At 39.3% G+C, this 26,806-nt stretch overlaps 2 protein-coding genes across 2 annotated transcripts; one reads left to right on the forward strand and one right to left on the reverse strand.

Moving 5' to 3' along the window:
- Positions 1 to 308: 308 nt before the first annotated feature.
- Positions 309 to 10,044, reverse strand: lrriq4.L (leucine-rich repeats and IQ motif containing 4 L homeolog). The gene is made up of 6 exons (XM_018263715.2): positions 9,937 to 10,044; positions 5,782 to 6,909; positions 5,280 to 5,453; positions 4,969 to 5,107; positions 2,937 to 3,133; positions 309 to 461 (listed from the first exon to the last, which is right to left on the reverse strand). Exons 2-6 carry the CDS (start codon positions 6,907 to 6,909, stop codon positions 309 to 311), a joined length of 1,791 nt encoding a protein of 596 aa, XP_018119204.1. The 5' UTR covers positions 9,937 to 10,044.
- Positions 10,045 to 10,120: 76 nt separating this feature from the next.
- On the forward strand, positions 10,121 to 24,858 carry lrrc34.L (leucine rich repeat containing 34 L homeolog). Its single transcript, NM_001095339.1, is given in 11 exon segments — positions 10,121 to 10,175; positions 12,553 to 12,658; positions 13,178 to 13,296; positions 14,950 to 15,014; positions 15,989 to 16,072; positions 17,530 to 17,658; positions 18,639 to 18,734; positions 19,280 to 19,434; positions 20,874 to 21,029; positions 22,387 to 22,513; positions 24,545 to 24,858. Coding segments are annotated over 10 exon segments (1,248 nt in total). The 5' UTR covers positions 10,121 to 10,175; positions 12,553 to 12,554; the 3' UTR covers positions 24,758 to 24,858.
- The last annotated feature ends 1,948 nt before the right edge of the window (positions 24,859 to 26,806 follow it).

Below are 26,806 nucleotides of genomic sequence, written 5' to 3' on the forward strand. Positions count from 1 at the left end.
GAAATAGCACAAGGAGATGGCTCAGTGGATCAAGTACAATGCTGCTGGTGCATGGTCAGTGTAAGCAGAGTAGCTGGGTGCGCTCGGGTTTTGGTGCCAAGAATATATTGGACTGTACAGAACAATTTGCAGTTCTTCTGTATAACTAATCCATCTCTCATTCTGCACATTTTTTTTAACTAGACTTTTCACTGCAGCTGCTCCTGTTACAGGAACAAGACTGACAGCTTATTTCATGTCACAACAGAAGTTTAATATTTGAAGCACAAACTACTACAATAGTAGCCACTATTGCAAATGTGGGACTGTTATTTCTTCTTTCCTTTTGCTCCACCTTTCTGACCCTTGCCTTTAGTTTTTGAAGCTTTTTTCGATTTCTTGCCTTTTTTCCCAGACCGTAGGAGACACTGAAATGGCCCAAGCCCTTTACGTACCATTAGGCCTCGCCACCATGCCTGGATCTGGAACAAAATGGAGATTATATGAGCCATGTATCACCTTCTTCTTGCCTACAGCAGGCAGACAATAGTGATACCATATTGTAGGAATATTTCTTGCTATATGTCATGTATACATATAGATTAGCTCACAGTTGCATTTAGTTCTTGCCATCTCTTTGTACCCAAGGGAAATACAAGTCACTGGTAACAGAAATTCCCTTGTACTATGAAGTTAAATGAGAAAAAGTCCAAAGTTAATACAGGTAGGGAACCTGTTATCCATAATGCTCGGGGCCTGGAGTTTTTTCAGATAAGGAAGCTTTCTGTAATTTGGATTTTCATACCTTAAGTCTATTAAAAAATCATTTAAATGTGAAATAAACCTAACTGTATTGTTTATCTTAGATGGGATCAAGTACAAGGTACTGTTTTATTACTACAGAGAAAAAGGAAATACTTTTTAAAAACGTAAAATATATATAATTCAGAGGTTTCTGTATAATGGTTTTCCGGATAACGGATCCCATACCTGTATTAGGTCTAGCAAATAGCAACAAATTACCAGGTGGAAGTTACTGGTCACCTGTTTAACATCTGATTGGTTGCTTTTGGTTACTAGACCTACCCATACACAGTTTTGTACACAGTAACAAGTATGTAAACAAACCTTTCAGGGACAAAGAGTTAGTAATTCATTAATTAAGAAACTGGTTAGGGAGGCCAAGTTTAATTTCAAATTACTTTATATCCATGTGCCACATACATAAAACTTTCACTCTAAACTTTATGGAAATGGGATTGATGTGGGCTAAAACATGTATATATATATATATATATATATATATACAGTATATATATATATATATATATATATATATATATATATATATATATATATATATATATATATATATATATTATGTCGGTACAGTGAACGCACTCCTCCCGGATATATTTCTGTCGATGGTGGTGCGTTGGTCAAAGTTTGATAATACAATCCAGTAAATGGACCCGCACTCGTTCATATTAGTGAAATAAATGTGTCTTTATTCACAGGTTCATTTCCAACGTTTCGCTCTCCTTTTTCAAGGATCCTTGAAAAAGGTCCCAGAGAGGACCGAAACGTTGGAAATGAACCTGTGAATAAAGACACATTTATTTCACTAATATGAACGAGTGCGGGTCCATTTACTGGATTATATATATATATATATATATGCAAAGCAATGGGGAGGAGTGTCAACTCATGAGTAGGTACTACTCCTATTGAAATGTACTGTAATTTGGTAAGGGGTAGTTTCATTTTTCAAACCGTAGTGCTCCCAGGTAATTAATCTTGTGATTTGCTGGCCAGAAGATCCGTTTCACACAAATACAGGTGGAACAAGTTTTTCACCTTTCTGACCTATTATTGTTCTTGGCATAGTAGTGGGAAAGGCAGAGAAAAAGCAAAATTGGGAATACACAAGGAAAGAAAAATTACAGATTCCAACAAAGACAAAATGTCAGAACTAAAGGTCACTGTATGAGATGACATGAAGTCATACTTTACATAGTAGGGTGTGGGAAGAATATTTTCCTGATTCCTGCTGTGGAGAAATAAACTAAAACAACTGTGATTTAAAAACAGAGTATGAAATAACAAACCCTAATTGTTTGTATTACTGGCACGTTGTCAGCAAAATTAATTATTAACCCCTCTGGCATTTCATTGTACCAAAACAATTATACTTCTGTAGTTAGCTGTCAGTAAAATACACTTTCAGCTATTTATCAGTTCTAGTCCAGGCGAGAGTAAAGTGTGGAGCACACTTCTCACTCTAGAATTGTGGTTATCCTAGCTCCTCTTGGCGTTCCAACCCTTGTATTTTAGTGTCCATAAGTTTTTATTTGTGTGTTGGGTTTGGAGTGGGGGAGAAGGAAGATGGCCCAGTAACAATTTGTGCTGTACAATGCCTCTGTGCTGGAAATATACCTGTGTAACTGAGCTATAGGAGAGCAGAGATGGGAAAACTTGGAGTATCCTGCTGTCTGACCTGCCAGTACAAATTCATGGCTACCAGTTCTAAGGCACTGGCATAAGCATCTGTTACACTGAAACATTAATGCATAATGATTTTAGTACAATGTATAAATATATTATTGTAACTAACCGGGGGGGGGAGATTTTCTCCTCACACTTGAGCTCAGTAAAGGATTCATGTACCACCCTACTTTGTTGGACTTTATCACTACATGTATCTCAGAAGCTTATGTTGCGTGCCCTATGGTCAGATGCAAATGCATATGAATATGTGTTACATAGGTTTGTGGTAGAAAGATGAAGAATATGGTGAGATTGTAGCCAATGAGAGGCTCATCTGGTACTCTGACAGACCAGCAAAAGACTACATTTAGCTTTAGAATTGCCTTTTGGCAGGGAGACCACATATATATATACGTGTCTAGGACTTTCTCAGTGTTGATGCAGTGGACAAAACCTAGATTTGGAAATACCTTAATTGCCAGTGCATTCCTACGTCTCTTTTCCTGAAGAAATTGCCAGATGGCAGATCTTCCAAGACTGCACAACTCAATGGGAGGGTCTGTCATCGGATTTCCTTCTAGCTCAAGCAGTTCAAGTTTTGGGAGCAAGTCGAGTTTGTCTGGGAGAACAGACAATAGATTGTTCTGCAGCAGCAACTTCTGTAATGCTAAACACACAAACAAAATCACTTTTGATGGTCTTACCTACAGTACAGTAAACAACTTTTTTATCTATTGTCTTGATTAAAGGTACACTTACCAAAACAGGGGTTTCTTTGTTGGACTTTTGTAAACGGATTTGCCACATTTGTTTTTTCTTTGAATTATCTAATGTACATTTTGAGATGAATATATGATGAAATTACCTTTATAGGGCCTTTCAATGCTAATATAAAGGTGTGCGCACATGTAACCTAGTTCAAAGCCTTCCTGCGGGGCTGGTGGGGTAATCTGGGAATTTACTGCTATGTCCCAAGCTTACTGAGAATACCATATGCAATTTCATTTGCCTCAGCTACTGCTTACTGTCTCCTAGGAGAATTGTCCCCCTGAAAAAAATGCCCTTTTATTGTGAGCCAATAGCGTAATAGCCAATAGTATAATAATGTGTATGATGTTTTTATTATTATTAGTGTACAGGCAACCCTTGTGTAATGGTTGGCACCCTGATTCTAGAACCGATGCCAAGCACCCTGGTCTCGGCTTGTGCTTCTGCCTGTAGCAGCAGCCTTTGGCCTCGGGAGGAGCCCTCAACTACTCAGATGCCGCCAGGTCTTAAAACGAGAGGTACAAGGCAAAAGGTTCTAAACCAGCGAAGGGGCAACTGTAGGTAAAGTCTTTGGGCAGAAGGTCGTGGTACAAGACGTTAGGCAATAGAGTAGCCAGATCAGGCCGCGTCGGGGCAGGCAGAGAATAAACGTAGTCAGGCAGGCAAGGGTCAAACCAGGAAGTCAATCAGAGGGGTTAAGCAGAAGAGGTAGTCGGTATTCAGGAAGGGTCAGGATCCAGAGGTCAGAATAGTCAAAAGCCAGGCAGGGGACACAACAGGAATCAAACAGGTTCAAAAACAGATTAGCACAAGCTCAGATAGCACCAGGAACAAACTCCTATAACCGGCAATGATAGAATAAATGAGCTCCCTTAAATACCCATTTGAATTTCGTGCCAATACGCGCGTTTGTGCTCTGGCGTCATCACGGCAGCGCGCCCGAGTCAATAAAGCAAACGAGGCGCGGGGCGCGCGTCTCCGCCGCACCACTGGACCACCAGGTACATTTTTTATTACACCTTGTTTAGGTTTAGAGCTTGGAGGCATCACAGACAAGGCATAGCATACCTAGCACTGTAAAAAGAGATATTTATTCATGCACTGTGCTAAACAATACAAATATTGCTTATGTATATAGAGAGAGAGAGAGAGAGAGAGAGAGAGAGAGAGAGAGAGAGAGAGAGAGAGAGAGAGAGAGAGAGAGAGAGAGAGAGAGATATATATGTGTCTGGTCAGGAGCTCCAGTTTCTATTTACCTGTTGATCTTGCAAATGTGCAATGTATCTTGAGTGCACTCTTGTGGCCATACCAAGAAATTGAAGGGGGGAAGAATAGCTCATTTAAGTATTTGGTGCCCCAGCTCTACAGCCAGCACCAGGAAAGTGAAGCCTGTAAAATTACACCTAGGGCTTCATTCACTAACAACCTTGATGTATATTATCAACATATTTTGTAGTATTTTACACAGATTATACATCATTCACATCAATCCCTACCCCCATTGGAGCTTACAATAAGGTCTTGACAACGTTACATTCCCAGAGGCAGAACAAAATGTATTTTATGTGATGGTGCCACATATTAGTGTTCAGTGCAGAAATTTGAATTGCTCTGTGGACTGTTATGGTCACATAGTGGGGATAGCTTGCACTATAGATTTTCTCTTTAAAATGAAATTTTAAGTATACCATAAATCTCTATATCAGTGTTTTTATCCTTTGGGTTGTATAGTACCTTGCAGACTGCAGATTGCTTCAGGAAATTGCTTGAGACGGTTGTTGCGGCAATCTAGTATTATCAGATTCTGGAGACAACTGATGTTTGAGGGAAGACATTCCAGATCATTGTTTTCAATATACAGCTCCTTCAGATTCTAGAACAGAACATCAACACATTCTGTAAATATATATTTACTGACCAGTAACTGGTAAAGGACTAGCACTTTCCCATTTTGACCAGATGACCAAAGAAGAAGATCATTGGCCAGTTTGGCTAAACACATAGTAAGCGAAATTGCACAGTCATTTGGAAATTTGCTTCCTTACCTTTAACATGCAGATATTTTCTGGTAAGCATGTAAGTTTCGTTCCCTGATCTTGTCCAATGTATAACCTCTCTAAAGACTCCAACAGACATATTTCTTCTGGGAAACCAGTAAATCTGTTCCCTGTCAGTCCCAAGTAAATTAGTTGTGGGAGTCCCTTTATTTCTGGGATAATCTTAAACAAAAAGACATTTATAACCAAAAACATATATGCCTTTTGATCTTTTCACAGCACTAAACAAGTGTGGGGTTGAAAAAATATGTTATGGATTGGTGTGGAAAAATGCACTTCGCATAGGAACAATAGAAAATAAATGATCTCGGAATTCGTTTTGCTAATATTCAAGACATGAAAATACATCAAGAAGCTAACAACATGCCCCCTGACCATTTCTTGGGCCGTGCTGAGTGTTCTCTTATTTGTATTTTGCCCAACGGCTCACTATTGTAAAGGAGCCCAAAATATTGTGAAATTATTTAGCCTTGTCTTATTAAAATCTTACCGATGAGATGAGATTGTCATCCAAGGATAGAATCTCGAGTCGCTTTAATGTGCAGATTGCTGAGGGAACATCTGTGAGAAGGTTCTGACTAAGATCTAGAATTTTGATGAAGGACAGATTGCTCAAAGCCGGCGGTAAAATTTTTATACCTGTGTTCTTTAAATAGAGCACACTGAGAGATGAAAGTTTGCAAAGTTTGGATGGAAATTCCCCCAGTTCATTACCTGACAATACCAGTTCATTTAGTTCTGTCAGTTTCCTGAGATGGGGACAAATCTTTTGCAGGCAATTACTAGAGGAGTCAAGCACTGTTAACTTTGTACAGTGGGAGAGGGATTTTGGAATAACTGAAATATTATTAAAACCCACGAAGAGCTTAAGAAGTTTGGTTAAAGAACCGATTTCAGCAGGTATGGATTTCAGAGCATTGTGTTCAAGATCAATAATCTCTAGATTAGGAAGTAGACAGAGCTCAATGGGAAAACGCTCAAGTCTATTGTTCCGGAGGTAAATTTCCTTTAATTGTACTAACTTTACTGTTTCTTCGGGTAGAGACGTTAAGTGGTTGTTGGAGAGTCCAAGAAGCTCCAGACACTGAAGACTGTTGCAGATAATTACTGGAAATTCTTCCAGGTTTACACTATAGAGCCTCAGCTCATGAAGATGCTGCACTTTGCTAACTATATTCAAAGAGTCGTACTCTAGAGGGTTGAAGCTAAGATCTAAACTCTGCAGATTCTGTAGCTCTCCAAGTTCCTCACAGACATGTGTTATATTATTATTATTCAGGTAAAGCACCTTAATGTTGCAGAGGTGGCATATCTCCTTTGGGATTACTTCGATATGGTTATTTTCCAAATGTAATTCCTCCAGAGCTTCCAGGTCGAGAATCGGTGCTGGGATTTCAGTGTACTCTTTCTGTGCTGAATCCATGAAAAGAACACGCAGCTGAAGCTGCTTTGGTAACTCCTCATTTGGCTCAGAGTCTGGTTTGTTATGAATCGTCTCCAAACCCTGCTTTTTTGTATCCAGCGCAACTGACATCACTGAATTAGAAAAGCGAACACCCAGCATCTTGAAGCTTGTGTCTTCCCTTACCTGCAAATCCGATGCCAAGTGTACTGTCATCTACAAAAAGAATATTGCCATGTGTGAATGAAATGTGAAAATGCACATATATTATATCAATGATTGCAAAATATGGCCAACACGGACCTTAAGTTGGATTATGCTTAACTGACATCCACATCAGCTTTGAATCTTTCCAAATATCAGTCCCACCTTGCTGATCTGCCTGTATCCTGAGATTATTCTTATGTTCCCTCTAAACTCGGTACTTGTATGTGCACACAAATACAAAAATGTGGCGCACACTGATTTTTTTTAATGAAATACACAATTTAGTACTTATTCCAATGTGCATGAAATCAATTTTTTGCACACAAGAATTTAAGTCAGTTGTGGCCCATATTTAATAAAGGTCAAGTTGGTTCCCCTCCTGGACAAATGGTGATTTCCCCTAAGTCATATATTTCTTCCAGCATTATAACTGGAAGAAATAATGCAAAATTTAAGAAAACATTCCATCAGTGGAAGAAGACAAAAGTTGTCTGTGCTCTCCACAAATCCTCTTATGCACTGGTCTCATAATATGTGTGCACATACTCATGAGCAAACAGGGAATACTGACCCATGGATTTGGCCAAGATACAGTGCATTTTATCTGCAAATGAGAAGGAAAGGTATAATTATTGATTACATTAGCTAACAAGAGACTCAGGGCAAGTGCTGCACTGGCCCTGGGTAATTCTGTAGGAGGACCATGCTGTCATATTCTTCGACTTCTGGACCTTCTTTATGTTCTGATCAGGGTACACATGAGCAGTAATGTGAAAAGCTGAACTTAGAAGAAGAAGAAGGCCGAATTCCATGCTACTGTGCATTCACATCTGTCCCAGGGACACACAGAAGATCAAAGAAGCTTAAAAAGATCACAATGTGGTGCTCCTACAAAAGCACCTGGACAGTGCACTTTTCAGCAAATATGAACACTGTTCTGGGGTCTTAGGTAAGCAATTATAATTACTGGGAGGTGCCTGACTCTTGGCTATACCCTTACAGACAAACCTTAGGCCCTCGAGATTTTGTTGAAACACCACTCACTTTAATCTAGTTGGGCATCTCATTGGGCATCTCTGGCCTAAATAATCAGTAGAAATGTCCTGCTACACACTTCCACAAGCAGGGAGTGATGATAAGGGTCATTTATAAAGTGCCGAAAAGGGAGCAAAGGGTAAAAGAATGGATGCAATCTCAAATGTTTTCTGCAAATCAAGCTTTGCACTGTATTTTTTGCTGATGAATACAGTGCTGCTTATGTTTTGCAGGACTGTATTCACAAGGGCCAGGACAAAGAAGCACGTAGACATGCCCAGGCCCGGACTAACAATCTGCCAAATGGGACGCTCTATTCAATGCTGAGTAGGACTCTCAGGAAGCCACCAATTGGAGTCGAAGAAGCCACCAAAGTTTCACTGAACACAAAGGGTATTCTCTTTAAAACTCCTGACATCAATTTTGTTTAACTTTTATTTGGGGGGGGGTCCTGACTACCAATTTTTTTTTAACTTTTATAGAGGCCAACAAAGGTTTTTTTTAACTTGGGGGGTGGCTGGCCACCAATGTTTTTTTTAACTTGTAGGGTGGGGGGGGGGCATCTGACAGCAGGCCCAGACTGGCAATCTGTGGGTTCAGGCAAATGCCAGAGGGGCTGCTGTAAGATGCCATAGAAAGTCACTATTTAGTGGGCTGGTTAAGGGCTGTTTGGGCCTCTATGTACTTGAAATGGCAGGGCCTATTTTGACTCCCATTCCAGACCTGTCTGACAGTCAGTGTCACACACTTATACGCCAGGGCTACTTTTTACTCCAAGTCCAGCCCTGGACATGCCCTCCTCCCATTCTCAGCTGACACAGACCACAATGAAGTCCTATACTAACTGTCAGCCCTTGTGCCTGCTGGTGCTGCACTCTGTACAGGGCCAGATTTACATAGCGGGCACCCCTAGGCCCACTGCCGTTCGTCGCCCCTGTCCCCTCTCCTTTATTCGTGCAAATTTTCATTATCTGCACTGGAGCAATGGGGACATTTAAAAAATGATTGTATCTCCAGCGCATCCCCAGTGTTTTTGAATCAATGTGGGTGTGTTTGGACAGCATGCCGCCCCCCTAAAATCTTGCCGGCCTAGGTGGCCTTTCCACAAATCCGGGCCTGACTCTGTACAGGATTGTTTAGGGGTCCCAATTTAAAGAGACCTCAGAAACTAGTGCAAGGGGACATTTGTGTCATTAGTCCTCATTCAAAGATCACTTGCATATGAGGTGTGGTTACACTCTGCCCCTGGATGACACTGATGATAAAAGGATGTGCAAATTAGTGTCTGAGAGAAAGGTGTTTCTTTCATGTGCTCTGCTTATTGCATGAGTTGGCAGGATAGGGAGCTTTTAGTCTCCCAGCAGGTTCCAGTACAACTTGCATCAGCCCTGAAGCTCTTCAGCAAACAGGCAAGAGAATGTGAACGTCCATCATCCTACAATTGGGTTAAATTGGCCCATATCCATGTGGTTATGTGGGGTATACTGGAATGCTATGTTAGGACCCACTCTCTATACCAGGGGTCCCCATCCTTTTTAACTAGTGAGCCACATTCAAATGTACAAAGAGTTGAGGAGCAACACAAGCATGAAAATGTCCCTTAGGTGCCAAATAAGGGCTGTGATTGGCTATTTGGTAGCCCCTAAGTGGACTGGCAGCTACAGGAGTCTCTGTTGGCACTACACTTAGTTGTTATACAATTAAAATTAGCTTTCAAGCTTGAAATTGAAAAACAAGCACCTGCCTTCAGGAACCTGAGAGCAACATCCAAGGGGTTGGAGAGAAACATGAGTTACTAGTTGGGGATCACTGCCCTATACCATATTCATTCATTATTAACTAGTGAGCAAGTCGCTGGCAGCAGCTGGACAGTGTACGAACTGATTGTCACACAGAGCTGTGTCCTATAGTGACAGACGTGCGACACTATCGCAGTACTGCGTATCCTAGTTACGCCCTTTCAATATTATAACACGTAAAGTTGCAGAGTCAGGTGTGTACCTCAAGGCTCAGGCAGTCAAACTTGTGATATGGAGATGTTCCCCGTGTGATGCTGTCAGTCCCGAGCAGCCAGACCGGGTCAGTGCGCAAACTGCGAGTCCAACTGAGCCAAAGCGAGAACCAGGGGCGGGGCCTGAACTAAACTGTCACCGGGGCAACCGGGAGACAACAACGCGCAGAGATTGCGGGGCGGGCGGCGCTGGTTGTTGGGTACAGTCCTGTCTTCTCTGCAGCCACAGGTAACGAATTGCCCTTTTCTCTGTCAATTTCAGGAGTTATTATTCCAAGTTTCCGTGTTGTACAGTAATGACTGTATCTGTATGTGCTAATGTGTGTATTTCCCCTCTCAGTACCAGTGGGCTCAGAGTACTCTACAGATACATTTGCCGCCTGCTTTTTGCACTTGGCTCTCTGTGCCTCTCAGGGTCCCTTGTATTTCTCCTAAAAGTGCTGGTTCACCTTTCAGTATGATATATAACAGCCAATCCTAAACAACTTTTCAATTGGTCTTAATTGTTTATTTGTTTATAGTTTTTGAATGATTTGCCTTCTTCTTCTGACTCTTTCCAGCTTTCAGATGGGGGTCAATGACCCCATCTAAAAATAAAAGTTCTGTAAGGCTACACATGTATTGTTATTGCTACACTTTATTACTTGTCTGTCTATTCAGGCCTCTCCTATTCATATTCCAGTCTTTTGTTTAAATCAGTGCATGGTTGCTAGGGTAATTTGGACCCTAGCAACCAGACTGCTGAAATTGCAAACTGGAGAGCTGCTGAATAAAAAGCTAAATAAATCAAAAATCACAAATAATAAAAAATGAAAACTAATTGCAATTTGCCTCAGAATATTACCCTCTACATCAGTGATCCCCAACCAGTAGCTCGTGAGTAACATGTTGCTCTCCAACCCCTTGGATGTTGCTCCCAATGGCCTCAAAGAAGGTGCCTATTTTTGAATTCCTGGCTTTGAGATAAGTTTTGGTTATATAAAAAACAGATGTACTCCCAAGCAGAGCCTCAATGTAGGTTGATAATCCACATAGGGGCTACAAAATGGCCAATCACAGCACTTATTTGGCACCCCGAAAACATTTTTCAAGATAGTGTTGCTCCCCAACTCCTTTTACTTCTGAATGTTGCTCCCGGGTTCAAAAGGTTGGGGATCCCTGCTCTACATCATACTAAAAGTTAACTCAAAGATGAACAACCCCTTTAACTGTGTGTATAAACATTAGGGCACATGTACCACCCCAGCTGCATTCCCCGCGCTTTCCAGCAGTCAGTTGCGCATGTAACACCACTTTCATTAATAAAGGAACTTGCGTCAAAATGCACAGCATATCGTTGCATTGATTGTGACAGATGCAGCACAACTGAGCATCCCTTTGCCACTGAAGTACTATAGGGAAAAAACTGCATTGTGGGAAAAGCATGGCAATTGCACTGGAAATTGCACTATGCTCGGACTCAGATTTACGATTTTGGGCATGCCTCTCAACATTTTGGAAATAAAAAGGGACAAAAAAGTTGCCGCGCTATCTCAGTGAATTTTTTTGAGCACGCCCATTTTTGTGGCCACACCCCCTAATTACCATGTTCATTTTACAAAATTTGGCAGGTTATGAAAGTTTGTTCCTAAGAGGCACCCAATCAAAATTTTGAGCCAACCATTATCCAAGTCTTCTGCCGATATTGGTCGGCTCTTTTCCCAACATACACGCACCGAATATCGCACGAAAATTAGTTTCGTACGATATTATCTGGGCATCTATGGCCACTAACTTTTCCCAAGGGACCTGTTATTTGATCTCTTTACAATTACTCTTTTGCTTATCTTGAAATTGTTACAAAAGTATCTTATCTGCAGTTGTGGTTGTTCTGCAAAAGCCAATTAAGTTAGAAACTTTGTTTCTTTTTCTGGCTGTTCAGTGCAGAGAAAAAGGGGACTTTCCAGTACAAATGAGGGGCTGCAGGTTGAGCTGTCAAAAGAGGGACTGTCCCTCTAAAAACGGGACAGCTGGGAGGTATGATTTGGGAGCCCCTAGGCCAAAAGTTCCTGTGACTGCTGCTCACGTTCGCACCCCCACTCAAGAGCACACACATGTGCAGGTTTCCTCATTCAACAGCACAGAGGAGGCGCATAGGAGATTTGAAGAACTGTCAAATCTCCGGCGCATCCCCAGTGAAAAAATGAGGTTGCGGCTGGGTGGCATACCAGCACCTAAAATATTGCCACTAAGGCTCAGGCCTTTTTGACCTCCCCACAAATCTGGGCCTTACTATGCTCTCTGGGCTTGCAGACGTACATGTGCCCCATTATCTTTTGTATGCGCGTCTAAAAAAATGTCTACTCATAGGGGTAGGTGGGTCTGAATACAGTAGAACCCCAATTTTATGTTTTTCACGGGACCAGAAAAAAATGGTGTAAAAAATCCAGAAAAATGTAAAACCAGGGAAATGTATTATGCATAATATAGAGGTGGGACCACAAAACAACAATGTAAAATGAGGGAACACTTAAAATCAGGGGATGTAAACTTGAGGTTTCCCTGTAAGTAAAAAATTAGTTTATAGAAATGTATCTTATACCACAAACTACTTATTTCTTGTTTAGCCATGTCCACAGGAATGCAACAACTTTACACAGAGATGTGCTCTGAACAAAAGCAGCCTGTTAACCCCTTCATTGCTGAAATACTTTCTCAAACAGAAGAGCAAGAGTGAGTATATTGCTTTAACATTTACACTAGTATAGTCCAGGGCCAGGCCAAGTCAGATGGCTACCCCAGGCAATCCATCCTCAGCCGTGCGTGTCCCTGCCCCTCCCATGCACAAGCGTGAGCATGTGCACACACAGTATGACAAGTGCATGTGTGGGGCCCGGAAAGTGCCTGGAAACATTCATTGTGCCAGCAATTGAGATCCTCCAGTGCCTGAACTAGGGGAGCACAGGCAGAAGAGGTACGCGCCCAGGACCTGCCCCACCAATGTGCTTAGGTACGTGCCACTTCTGTCTGCCCCTGGTTCTGGCCCTGGTATATCCTATACAAAGTACTGTGACAGATGGTAAGGACAGTGCAAGGACAGTATTTGTACTGTCGCTGGATTGTCCCAATTAAATGGCTGGCCTCTTGTAATCTCTAATGAAGAATAAAAAAACTCATGAACATTTGTTTTTTGTGTACTACCTTCTATGTGTTCTCTAAAATTAATTCAACATGATATATATCTTTTTGCAGACTATATGCTTCCACCTTAAAGCTCTGTGGAAATAATCGTCTGGTGCAAGTGCAGAAAGTCAGTGATGAGGATTTCCTTGCTCTCACTCGGGTCTTAAGTAAAAACTGTTTCATAACAAGTAGGTTTTGATTGTAGAAATTTCAATTTGCTATACTAACCATATGTATGACTGCTGCAAAACATCCACTTTACAAATACTAATACAAAAGTCATTTAAATAAGATTTATCGTTATGGATTTGACAATAAAATGGTAATTGACAAATAGAACTAGGAATGCTTAGGGCACAGGTACTTCTTTGTCCATTTTTGGATATAATGAGCATTATATGTAGGAACAGAAATATACTGTAATAGCGCATGTGTGTCATATACTGTATGACACGAGTGCCGATGCTCGGGGTCTACACTTAGCAGTCAAACCAATATGGAGCAGGCACTCAAATAAGACAAACTTCCACCAGGCAACAAGTCATAGTGAACAAAGTTTATTGTGTCCTCAGCCTGACGAGTTTCTTGTCATCAACACTTAATCATAGGCAGTGTTGTGCCATTATGATCTACATCTATAAAAACATTGTATTATATTGATCTCTGAGATCATTTTTATAGCTATTTTAACAAACAACTATTCCTTATGTAATGTTAACATGATAAATATCTGAATGAAAAGCATGAAATAGGAAGGTAATTTAGTCAAGCTGTTTGCTGACAGTGTCTTAAGATCTACTGATCTCTAGCTAAAGGTCTATTGGTAGATCCCGATTTACCTTTTGGGCACCCCTGCTGTATGATAACATGGACCCATCAGTGGAGCCTGTTCTGCCCCATCCCCTTTCCCTCCTTGTCATTCTTTTGGTTGTCTGCCTGTGGATTTATTCATCTCTCTACAGTAAATGCATGTGGATATGGCTCTGTGGCATCTCTGCTCCTGGAAAAAAAACAGACAGTAAAGGAAAAGGCAAAACATTGCCTTTTCTATTTGTATTTGGCCAAATCATCAGCTCACTGTATTCCCAACCACCATTTTTCAAGTGACATCAACTCGTTGTAGACTGTGTAATTCAATTTTGGGGGACAATGTGTACTGCATACATATTTGGAGCATTATGAGCTACCTAATACATTTGGGGTGCCTTGTTGCTTTCCAGGTCAGTTGTTTTAGAATTACTTATACTAGATATACCATGACCTGGATGAATGAAAATCTTCATAGTCATCTTACTGGATCAAGTCTTCTGGCATATGTGTTAACTGAGGCACTTTGGAGACACTATAAGATAACTGATGCACTTTTGAGACACATTTAGTATTTATGCACTTTGGGGGTATAATAGACTATCTGATGTTCTGAAGTATATGATATATTCTGGGGGCATTGTCAGATACTTAATTCCTTTAGTAGCATTTTGGCTACCCAATACATTTTTATTGAAGTAAAGGCTGCACAATACACTATGGGATCGGTATAGGCTATCTGATTTCTTTTGGGTGGTAAAGTTGACTAAATGATGATACAATTTTTTTATGATCTAATCCAAAGTGTACATCATTGTATTTCTTACATTTTTGACTCTTTATTAGTTGGTCTTTCAGAAGCTAAATACATGTACAGGTACAATTTTTATAAACCATTAGTATTTGTACAGTGTTGTATATAGAACAATATTGGAAGTAGTTCTTTCACTGTATGAAAGGGACATTTTCCATTTTATTGAATTGTTGCACTGCAGCTTAATTGTGTTATGACTAAAAAATCTTGTCTTTCCCAGATCTTGACCTGCGGTACAACAATCTCACTGACAATGGAGCAGCTCACATCGCTACATTTCTGCAGGTATCCATTTTATAGGAAATTTTTTTAACAATAAATATATAATAAAACCAATGGTCATGGATTATTCTGCACTGAAAGTCTAATAATTTGATTTATTAAGATTAGCAAGATCTGCCATTTTGCTCATCGTAAGAATTAGATATAATTGAGCAAGTCAAATGAGATTCAGTCCACAGTGGGCAAATGTTGCAAAAATATGCTTTAAACTAAGCAACACTGTTTGATCTAAGCACTTGTCAGACATGGACCACTGATTTACTTTGCAAGAAAAGGCACACATCTCTACTTTAAATCCACATTTAGTCAGTATAACATCCAATGAAGTGTGTGGCAGCCTCCAACTTGGCTACTTCCTTTTTGTTGTGTCAGCAAATATGTATAAATGGTTTTGCACAATTAATAACTAATAATAATGATAATAATAATAAGCACCATACTAGTCTAAGTAAAAAAGTTACAATACTAATAATTATACAATGAAAATCATCAACATAATCATAATTAATAATGACTAGCTATCATTTAAACATAAACAACACAATCAATAATAATTCAATCATAATAATATTATCATAATATCATAATCATATATGTTATTCTTTCTCTACAGTGCCTTGCAACATGTATGTCTCAGATATGTTTTAATTGATATGTATTTTGTAACTCTACCTTATACCCCATTCCACATTGTGACGTGTTATGATACTCTGTGTTATCTTGCTTTACTCCATTTCATTCTAATTATGTTTATTGTTTCTTTCCCGTTTTTCTTTTTTTTTTGGTCATGACTTTTATTTTAGTCAAAAATCAATAAAATAAAGAGTTAAAAATACCATAATCATAATAAAATCATAATAATAATATCATAACCCTGATATAGTAATCACCATAAACATAATCATATGTATTACTCATATAATAGTAATAATCATAATACTCTCTATATATCTATATCATCTATTTTTTTGTTTCAGAATAATTCATCGCTACTTTGTTTGAATATTATGGGAAATGATATAGGAACAGATGGTGCAGAGCACATTACTAAGGCATTGCATGTGAGTAAAAAGAGCATTACATTGGAAGGTATTGGAACTGAGCTTTTCTACTCTATATAGAGCTAACCTTGTACTGTGTGTGCTCATGCCTTATTAACACTATATATAACATAATTAAAGGGGACTTTTGCTTTTAAATTTTTTTTTTTTTGCATGTGTGAAGCAGTATTGCAATATTATCATTGTGTTTATTTTGGAACTATTCTTCTGTATTTTGCTTTTTAACCTTTTCATTTGCTTTCTGTTAGATAGGACCATGGATCTAATGGCCAGATAGTAATGTACATGCCAGGCTAGATATGAAATGAAGGCTATATCATTTAAAAGCCAGCATCAAATAGCTTATAGCTTCAGGTGGTAAAAATGCATTTCTGATAAATCATTTTCCAAGTTACTACCCAAGTATATTAATATAGAAAATTATTTTTAACTATTCTGTAAGTTCTCTATGGATGAGCTTTGCATTTAAATGGGTGCATTGCTTCTAGTTTTTCAGGGTCTTGCCAACTCAGTAGGATGTTACATACCATTTAAATGTAGCACCTTATAAAAATAACTGAATAGCAGTCGAATAATTTGTTATGAATTGACACATTTAAAAAGACAAAAGGTTTTGGTGCAGGTATGGGATCTGTTATCCGGAAACCCGTAATCCAGAAAGCTCCAAATTACTGAAAGGCCATCTCTCATAGACTCCATTATATGCTAATAATTCAAAATTTTTTCTGTAATAAAACAGTACCCTGTACTTGATCCTAAATAAGATATAATGAATCCTTATTGGAAGCAAAACCAGACTATTGGGTTTATTTAATGTTTAAACGATTCTTTAGTAGACTGAAGGTATGGATACAGAAAGAACCCCTATCCAGAAAACCCCAGGTCCTGAGCATTCTGGATAACAGGTCCGATACCTGTATATCAAGTTGTGATAAAATTTCAACTGTTGAGCCATCAGGATACTAGGAACGAAGACTACAAGGTAGACAAAGGGAAGGGAGGGGGATTGCAGCATCAGTGAAGAACTAAGGCAGGGGGCTTTGGGGGGCCCTGAGGTGGCAGCCCTGGTGAGCTCCTGACCCCCCAGTCTGTCCCTGATAACAATCCATAAGGATTTCTGTGTTTAAATTTTGATAAATCTGCCCCAAGATTTTGGGAACAATGTCCTCTTTAATGATGTTGCTGAATACCAGATTTGCACAGTATATAGTGTATAAATGATTCCCACTGATTTTACAATTAATAAACTACGATGGAGCAGACATTATTACAGGGCTTCAGTGCAAGAGCACACTACTTATTTTAATGAGGAAAAGGGCATATTTTGTTCCACAAGGTCTGCTTCAATAAGAACGAGAAGTGTTACTAGTAAATGTAATTGAGGTATAAAGGTGAGATCAACTGTATCCTCCTAAAGAAGCCACAACTGAACATTATTACCATTCTCTTGTTTTCAGAGGAATTCAAGCCTTCTGAGCCTCAGGATGACTGGTAACAAAATTGGAAACAAAGGAGGAATGCTATTTGCTTCAATGTTGCAAGTAAACTCATCCCTTGAAGAACTGGACCTTGGAGACTGTGACTTGGTGAGGAAAAGAGTTGGTTTGGGATTTTCCTTTGTTCTCGTAGAGATACTGCTTCAAAATCATACCATGGGGGGGTTGGGTCTTACCTGCTGCCGCCAAACTTGTCATCTCTGCGGTGATTCTGGGAGAGGGCTGGGGACTGGTTTTTATTAGCACAGCAAAGTTCACTTCAGTTAGGCTAAATGGGACATCTACAGGGATCCTCCTACACGCACATAACAATTCATGATACAGAAGTAAAAAAAACAACATTCTTTAGGCACACATTCATGATAATGATATTGAATTAGAAAATAGTGTGGTTCTATTAAAACTGTTATTTCAAGGATCAGCACTGTCGAAAACCCAGTACTTGACAGCCAAATACAGTATATCTCAGCTTTCTATTCCTTACTTCCCTCACAGCAATAGAAATGTTCTGTGCTTAAGCAGTCAGTTTTTTTCATTAAGCACAGGACCTTTAGCCAAGGCTGTCACTAAACGGTACAGGATCATTTGTCTCCTTTTTCAGGACATTAACCATAAGGTGGCCATTTATCACCTTACTCACTGGTTCTATGGTTTGATGCTTTCTATAACAATATTTAAATACATGACACTTACAGGACATGTAGCACCAACTGCAATAAAGCAGCAACACACCACATTTAAGAATAAAGTGCCAAAATTGGTTTATTGGCTCACAGGGGCATATGGACAGGCTATATAACCTGTCCTTTGTGACCAGCTGTCTTCGGCAGTCCACTTATATTTCCTTGGTTTGTTATACTCATTGTATAAATGAAGATTTAGGTTGCAATGATTTATTCCTTATTGATCAGGTTACATGCACCCATTAGAATATTTCTAATGTCTTGCTTTGTCACTAATCCATGGCCTGTAATGTAGGCAACAGTAATGACACTGATCTGGTTACAAAAGTCACTTTTCACATTTGTTATTTATGATGTTTCACACTAATAATTTGTTGTCTTTTACAGGGTATACAGAGCTTGATAGCACTGGCCACAGTACTATTGCAAAATAAAACACTAAAGTCTGTCAATCTAAACCGCCCTCTATTCTATGTCATACAGGTATGTGTGATCTATGTGTGAACATTCCTTGAATGTTTCAATGCTAGTCAGATGGGTATTAAGTACCTTACTATCAGCACCACTTTGGTTAAGAGGTTTATAAACGATATCTATAGAGATAGAAAAATAGCCTCTGGCATTTTTTGGATGCAAATGCCCCAAACTGGCTACACGGGTACAATTTAAATCAAGAGTCTATAGAAGCTTACAGCAGCCCTTCTGACATTTGTCAGAATTTCTAGGTTGTCAGTACAGGCCTGATCTTGATCTAAAAGTAAAAAAACATAAATTGTGATTTCATAGCTGTTTATATCAATTCTGTAAAATTACGGTTACAAACAGTGGCATAACTTTGGGGCCATCCCAAGAAATTTTCCCCGGGGCAAAATCATGGGCCATCTGCAACACAGAAACATTTTTGGGTCTAGGTTTACCCAAAGGTCCCCCACAGAGGAAGCAGACCCAGCCTCTGCTTCCTCTGTAGCTACCACAGATAAATTACACAGCAATAGCTACTTCTGTAACCTGTATTACTATGCTTTAAGGAAGACACTACAGTTCACCTCTCTGAGATGTTACGAGTCAACAGTACTCTGCAGGAATTGCACCTCTCCAAGCATGAAATGACTGATTTTGGTGTGCAACGATTGTGTGATGCTTTGCATGAAAACTATGCACTAAAACATCTTGATCTTAGCTGGTAAGTAATGTCAAGTTTTCTTAGAGCGAAAGATACAAATTTCAACCTGGCAGACACCTAGAGGCACATTTATTACAAATAGAATTTCGAATTCGTGTCAGTTTTTTTAAACTCTATTTAAATAGATTTTACTTGAAATTCAAATGGGGGGTTATTTATTAAGAAATCTAATTTCTAAAACTCTAAAGAATATTTATGACCTGAAAACTTGAATCGAAATCGACTCGATTCGAGTTTTTTCTCTGAAAATTCAAATTAAAACTCAGATCAAGTTTGGATAATTCACAATTCGAATTTGAAAGTTTTGACCATAAAAAAAAATCTAATTTGAATTTTCAATTCGACCGTTAATAAATTTGCCCCCTAATGTAACATGCTATCAGAAGTCTTTGGTATACAGTCATTTATAAAGCAGCCACTCGCAAGATACTTTACTGGTATCTAGTTGGCATAGCTTTGAAAATGAGCAGAAGCTGGAGTGAGAGGCAGGGCAAGGAGGCAAGCATTACCTACATACAGTACATAGAAGATGAGGTTGAAAAAAGACATGTCCATTAAGATCAACCTCCTTGCCTAAGTGAACCTGCGTAACAACTACAACATGATACATTAAAGCGATTGAAAAAGTTGCACACTGAACCGTGAGTGTACAACTTAAACTGAAGTGGAGTGTCAGAGGCAGGTGCCATGCGTGCCTGTGAGGATACTTGGTAGTCTGCAGTCCTTGCAAATCAGCGTCTGGGTGTCCACAGTGGTATATAACACGCTTTCACCTTCTTCAGGTATTCTGTCTTCACATGTGCCAACACGATTGCAATAAGATGTAATGATGGGCTTTGACATAACACTCCAGCAAGCAGTCTATGCCAATTGTTAGATTATCTTAGTCCCTTCACTAAAGGGCAGATTTATCAAGGGTCGAATTGGAAATTTGAATTTTCCGAATTTTTTATGGTCAAAATTGTCAAATTCGACTAGGGAATTATTCAAATTCGATTCGAGTTTTTAAAAAAATTAGATTTTCAAGATTTATCATATTCTGGCCCTTTAAGAACTCAAATTCGACTATTTGCCACCTAAAACCTGCTGAATTGGGTCAATAGGAGACTTCCAGGGATCAATTTGGAGTCGTTTGCAGCCTTTGTGACATTCGAGTTTTTTCGAAGAAAAAACTCGAATCGAGTTTGATTCAAGTTTTTGGGTCAATTTAATTCGTCCAAGTTTGAAAAATTCTAATTGTTTAATACATTTTGATTGGTCGAATTTCGAATTCATGGGAGTTTTTAAAAACTCACGTGAATTCGAAATTCGACCTTTTCTACATTTGATCTGCAGTGCCGAAAAGAGACGTTTTGTTCTCTTGTGCATTCATGATAATGTTCTTAGCACTATTTAATAGAACTTGAGAATTTTCACCCTTCTTACGTTTTATCTTCTAGCAATAAAATAACACGGGATGGTGTCAAGTGTTTGGCAGAAGTTCTGAAAAGAAACAAAACCTTGGAAATCTTAGACCTTGCTTCAAACCGAATGGAGGATGATGGGGCGATTTACCTTGCTGAAGCCATTTATCTGTACAACAGAAGTCTTAAAGCGTTGGTATTTCATTCAACATAGAATTGGAATTTCAATGTATTCTTTTATTTCTATTGATTTTATAGGGGGAAGGTTGTACTCTGTGCAACTCTGAGGGCTATGAAAGTCATGATGTTTTGCACTGTACTGCAGTAGTAGCCAGAAATTGCCCGCAATGCAAATGTTTTACTGGGGCTATTTATAATCCTAGGAAAAGGGTAACTTTATGGAGTTTTGATGCCTGCACTTAAGGCGATTAATATGTCCCATCTGCCAGTACCCTTAGGGGCATATTTATTAAGGGTCAATTTTGTTTATGGCCAAAACTCTCAAATTTGAATTGTGAATAATCCAAACTCGATCATAATTTTCATTTGAACTCGAATTTATCAAACCATGCCCCTTTAAAAACTAGAATTCGACTATTTGCCAACTTAAACTTGACAAGTTCATGGGAGAGATCCAGTAACCAATTTGAAGATGTTACTAGCCTTCCTGATACTCAAGTTTTTTTTTTCTGAGATTCGATTCGTGTTCGATCTGAATTTGATTTGTTTTCGGGTCAATAATATTCATTCGAGTTTTACTGTAGATATTTTTTTATTTTAAGTATACAGTAGAACCCCCATTTTACGTTTTTCAGGGGACCAGAAAAAAATGGCGTAAAATCCTGGAAAATGTAAAATCAGGGAAAAATATTATACATAATATATAGGTGGGACCACAAAACAACAATGTAAAATGAGGGAAAACTTAAAACCAGGGGATTTAAAATTGAGGTTTCATTGTATTTGTATTTATTTATTTAAAAAAATTCACATGAATTTGAAATTGGACATTTGATAAATGCGCCTCTAACTGTTAATGAGGAAAGTTTTGAAAATACTATTCTGTACTCTGTAGAGATGTGTTCCACATGAGAACTAAGTATGCAACACACTCCGCTCCATCATAAGGTAGGATGAGATTCTCTTAAAAGCTTGTCCTAAAGGATGATGTTAGTCCAGATATCAGGTTACAGAGACCTACATTGTTTGGGGGATATAGTTTTCCTTTAACAGTCATGGCTGAAGAGGTGATGAGAACCCAGCACTGGTTACTAACAAGGAGCAGGAGGAAGTGACGGTCTGATATTAGCTATCGACTCTGTCTGTAATAGAAATTACACATCCTACAAGAAAACGGCACATACATATTCCTCTGTATTTTACACTGGTTTGGCAAATATTTCAATGGAATGAAATGCTGTGTGATATTGCCAAATCAGCTAGCCGTGAGTTGGAGTGTTACTTTAAATATTGCAGATCATCTGATAATATGTATTGCATATTCTTTTTAAACAATAATGTCTAAGTTTAGTTCATTTGTGTCTATCAGGTTGTCAGTTGTGAGTAACAGCATACGTGGAAAAGGACTCAAAGCTTTGGCAGCAGCAATTAACGCAAATAATTGCCTACTGTACATCTACATCTGGGGAAATAAAATCGATGAAGAAGCAAGTGTGGTAAGTAGTAATCATTAAAGGGATTCTGTCATGATTTTTATGATGTCGTTTTTATTTCTAAATTACATTGTTTACGCTGCAAATAATTCATTCTACAATATAACATTTAATTCCTGAACCAGCAAGTATATTTTTTTTAGTTGTAATATTGGTGTGTAGGCGCCATCTCAAGTCATTTTGCCTGGTCATGTGCTTTCAGAAAGAGCCAGCACTTTAGGATGGAACTGCTTTCTGGCATGCTGTTGTTTCTCCTACTCAATGTAACTGAATGTGTAGAGTGGGACCTGGATTTTACTATTGAGTGCTGTTCTTATATCTACCAGGGAGCTGTTGTCTTGCGTTAGGGAGCTAATTAGTGATGGGTGAATTTGCGGCGTTTCGCTTCGCCGAAAAATTCGCGAAACGGCGAAAAATTCGCGAAACGGCACCGGCGTCTCGTTTTTGACGCCGGCGCCCGTTTTTGACGCCGGCGTCCGTTTTTCGAAAAAAAAAATTTGACGCTGGCGGCGAATCGCGCAAATTCGCCGCGAATTCGCGCCTGGCGAATAAATTCGCCCATCACTAGAGCTAATATCTGGTTACCTACCCATTGTTCTGCTGATGGGCTGCTGGGGGGAGGGGGATGATATCACTCCAACTTGCTGTACAGCAGTAAAGAGTGACTGAAGTTTATCAGAGCAAAAGTCACATGACTCGGGGCAGCTGGGAAACTGACAATATGTCTAGCCCATGTCAGATTTCAAAATTAAATATATAAAAATCAGTTTGCTCTTTTGAGAAACGGATTTCAGTCCAGAATTCTGCTGGAGCTGCACTATTAACTGAAGCCCAACATCACCACACAAGGTGCCAGATGGTGGCTGGGCTGGGGGTACAGGTCACTGCTATTGCACTCATTAAACAGTGGACGTGTGTTCACTGAAGAGATGAATCAAACTTTACCATCATATAGTCTCATGAACAAGTCTGGCTTTCACAGATGGCAGAGCACTACCTGCCTGAATCCAGAATGGCAACTGTAAAGTTTGGTGGTGATAATCATCTTTGGCTGTTTTCATTAGTTTGGGATAGAGCCCCTGGTTTAAGTGTACACAACCTTTAAAGGGTAGGCCAATGTCGTAAACATAAAAGCTGTATGGATGTTAGAACTGAATATGGAGAGTAGAAGTTATTAACAGAAAAAGAAGCAATAACTGTTTAAGGAAATGAGAACATTTAAACTTCCCAGTAAATGTGTATTTTGTTTTCTGGGGTCAGTGATCTGACAAGCAACAGAAAATGAAGTCTAATGAAATAAATGAATTGCAAGAAAGGGAAACAAAAGTTATAACTGGTAGATGGTAGGGATAGTTGGAATGGGGAGGTAAGACAAAATAGTGTAACAAGTGGGAAAGTGACAAAACAGAGGGGGTAATTAATTGGCAAAAAACAAGGGAGAGTTTATCTGGGAGAGGGAAATGCAAGCCAAAAATCAGTGTGTTCTCATGTGCCACCTAGAGGGTTGTAGCTTAAACTGCACCCCTATTTCTTAAATGCGCTCAACCTCCTTGTTGTAGGAAGTACAATTGGACAAACATTTCCTCAGTGTAATATTGATTGTACAAGTGACACATTCCATTACCAGATAGCTTTCCTTTATTACCCCCTTTAAATTGTCCAGATGTGTAGTGTAAAATGAATTAGTAAACTGACATTATACAAATGTTCCCTGTCCCCTTCTGAAACAGCCACTTGCTGTAGCTTCAGCTGTACTACAGGTGAGAGGAAACTAGCAAACTGCCAGATCTGTACTGCTTATACCCAGACAGGCGAAGTGAATTAGGTAACATGGTATAATAGGTGATGTGTGTGGAGCCCTACAACACTATAACATAGAGTGTTCATCTAGTCTGTATATTCTCTGGGCCAATGCTCCCTATAGTATGTTAGAAAGTCATCTACTGGCAAGGCCTGCGTTCTGTCACATTTCCTGTGTATCTGATTGTGGCTTCAACTAAATACTTTATATATTGTTTCTGTTTGACATTGCAGGCATTTTCCCATCTCCTGAAGTCTGGTCGTCTCAGTTCTTCATCTACAGATGTTCAACCATATGTTGTTGATGGACGTGCCTGCCTTGCAGAGCTTTTTCATGGCCTTAAAAAACATTATTACTGGACACCGAGCTATGGAATGGCTGATGATCCTATCAGCAACTCTCAGTTTGCAATAAGAGATGACGATTCATTTTTAAGCACTAAATAAAACAAATAATATGCAAAATATAAGAACCTGACTGTGGTAGCTCACTTCTGCTTTGTATAGTGTTTTCAAAGACTTAAATACAAGCGACTTTTATATCTTTACAGTTGTTGTTGTGGTTATTAATGTTCTTCTGGGGAAACACTGTAATACTATAGCAACACAAATTTTAAATGGGCTAGGCCTAGGAGCTGACTATAAGCATGTGAAATGTTTGTGAAAGTGTAAAAATCCCTGGTTCAAATGGCATGAATCCATTCTAATATTCACGCAAAAATTTATGTGTAGTTTCAATTACTCGTTTTTGCTGATATTGTAGCCTGGCACAAACAGACACAGCTTATTTAAATGTTCTAATAAATGATCCATTTTGTACAACTGTCATTGTGAGTATGGTAACAGCAGAGACGCAGGTAGTACATAAAAGCACTTTTATTTAAAACAATAAAAATGCACAAAAAAACCCCAAACCAAGCATTTCTACATAAATAGCTATTAAAAACATGTGGAACAATAAAACAAAGGAAAGTGTTGCAAAAAATTCAATTTGATTTAAAGTAATGCATAGCTTGTCTCAGGTACATCTGTCTCACCAGCTTCCAGTATTTATTGACTGAGCATGTGACCACAGCAGCCATAACTATTTCACTTGTCCTTATTCCTACTTCCCTGCAGAAGATCAGCTCCCTTTCATTATCTCTACATTGTGTACCAACCTCTTGGCCTATGAAAAGCCATCTTACCTCCACTGCCACAGTTGGGTTGTTTGCAAAATATTCTAAAATTAAATTATTCAGCTTCTTCCTATATTTCTCCTTTCCCTCAGTGCATTCCCTTTACACCCAACATTTTTACTCCTCATTTCCTTCATCTCTGGACTGTCTCTTTCACTGCTCAACTTACCCCAGCTCATATGTCTCTGCACCCATCCAAACACTCACCATTCCTGGCTGAACAGCAATTTTGAAGGGTTTTTCCACTTATGTTGTCAGACATCCCTCTGAATTTATACTTGCCCAAGCCCAGTGGGGATGTCTGGAAGACTGGAAAAATGTAGGTGCAATTGCCAAACAGTACTCTGGGCTGGAGAGCTGGGAGAAGGAAAGCTACTGAAGCATTTTATTGCCAATAGATTAGCCACAATAGTGCAAGCTAGAACACTATATTTATTCTACAGAATGCTTTACCATACATGAGTAAACAGCTCTAGAAGTGTTCTCTGTTTAAGATAGCAGCTGCCATTTTGGCTTGGTGTGACATCACTTCCTGCCTGAGTCTCTCCCTGCTCATAGCTCTGGGCTCAGATTACAGCAGGGAAGGGAGAGGAGCAAACTGAGCATGCTCAAGGCCATGCCCTGGAGGTTAAAGCTGAAAACAGGAAGTCTGATACAGAAGCCCATCTATACACAAGTAGAAAAAAAGAAATGTGCGCCTTTCGACAGAGGACTCGGAGCAGCATTACTTTGAGGGTTTACTGGTGTATTTACCAGCTTTTTCTGATAAAGCTTATTTAATTTTAGCCTTTCCTTCTCCTTTAATGAGTGCCAGATGGAATAGGAGGTGAGTGACTAGAATGATGTTAGATTTTCTTCTCCTTTAAGAAAAATGCTCACCTAGTTATGAAATACTGCCAGGGACACATTTGTTCAGGGTAACGTGACACAAGGCTTTTTGAGTGTCACTTCAATCCGTTAGAAAACAGGACAGTCAAAAATGGCAGCAAGTGATGGAAGGCAGAAATCCATCTGTGACTATCACATTATGATCATTGGTGACAGGCAGAAAGGGCCATTTTAGCTGCTGCTGGTTTCAGTTTAATCGCTGAAGACTTATATTGGCATCTACTATCAATAAAATCAAACTACCTGGGCATTCAGTGCATAGCACAGCAGGGAGAATGGCCTCAAGTCCCAGTTTATCTTTCTGAAACTGAGGCAACAGACCAGACAGTGCAGCCGCTTACCCTTCTTGCACCTCCTGTTAAGGTGGCCATACACGGGCCGATAAAAGCTGCCGACAGACCAAGTCGGCAGCTTATTGGCCCGTGTATGG

Source organism: Xenopus laevis, chromosome 5L, assembly GCF_017654675.1.
Source record: "Xenopus laevis strain J_2021 chromosome 5L, Xenopus_laevis_v10.1, whole genome shotgun sequence".
Classification (NCBI taxonomy): Eukaryota; Metazoa; Chordata; class Amphibia; order Anura; family Pipidae; genus Xenopus; species Xenopus laevis.

What these genes read in the sequence shown, in the direction of transcription:
- lrriq4.L (XM_018263715.2), bottom strand. Translation starts at nt 6,909, where the DNA reads ATGACAGTACACTTGGCATCGGATTTGCAGGTAAGGGAAGACACAAGC. An exon ending in AGCAATCTGCAGTCTGCAAG is followed by an intron (nt 3,134 to 4,968) that starts GTACTATACAAC and finishes TTGTGTGTTTAG; the next exon opens with CATTACAGAAGTTGCTGCTG. An exon ending in GGAATGCACTGGCAATTAAG is followed by an intron (nt 462 to 2,936) that starts GTATTTCCAAAT and finishes ATTTTGTTCCAG; the next exon opens with ATCCAGGCATGGTGGCGAGG.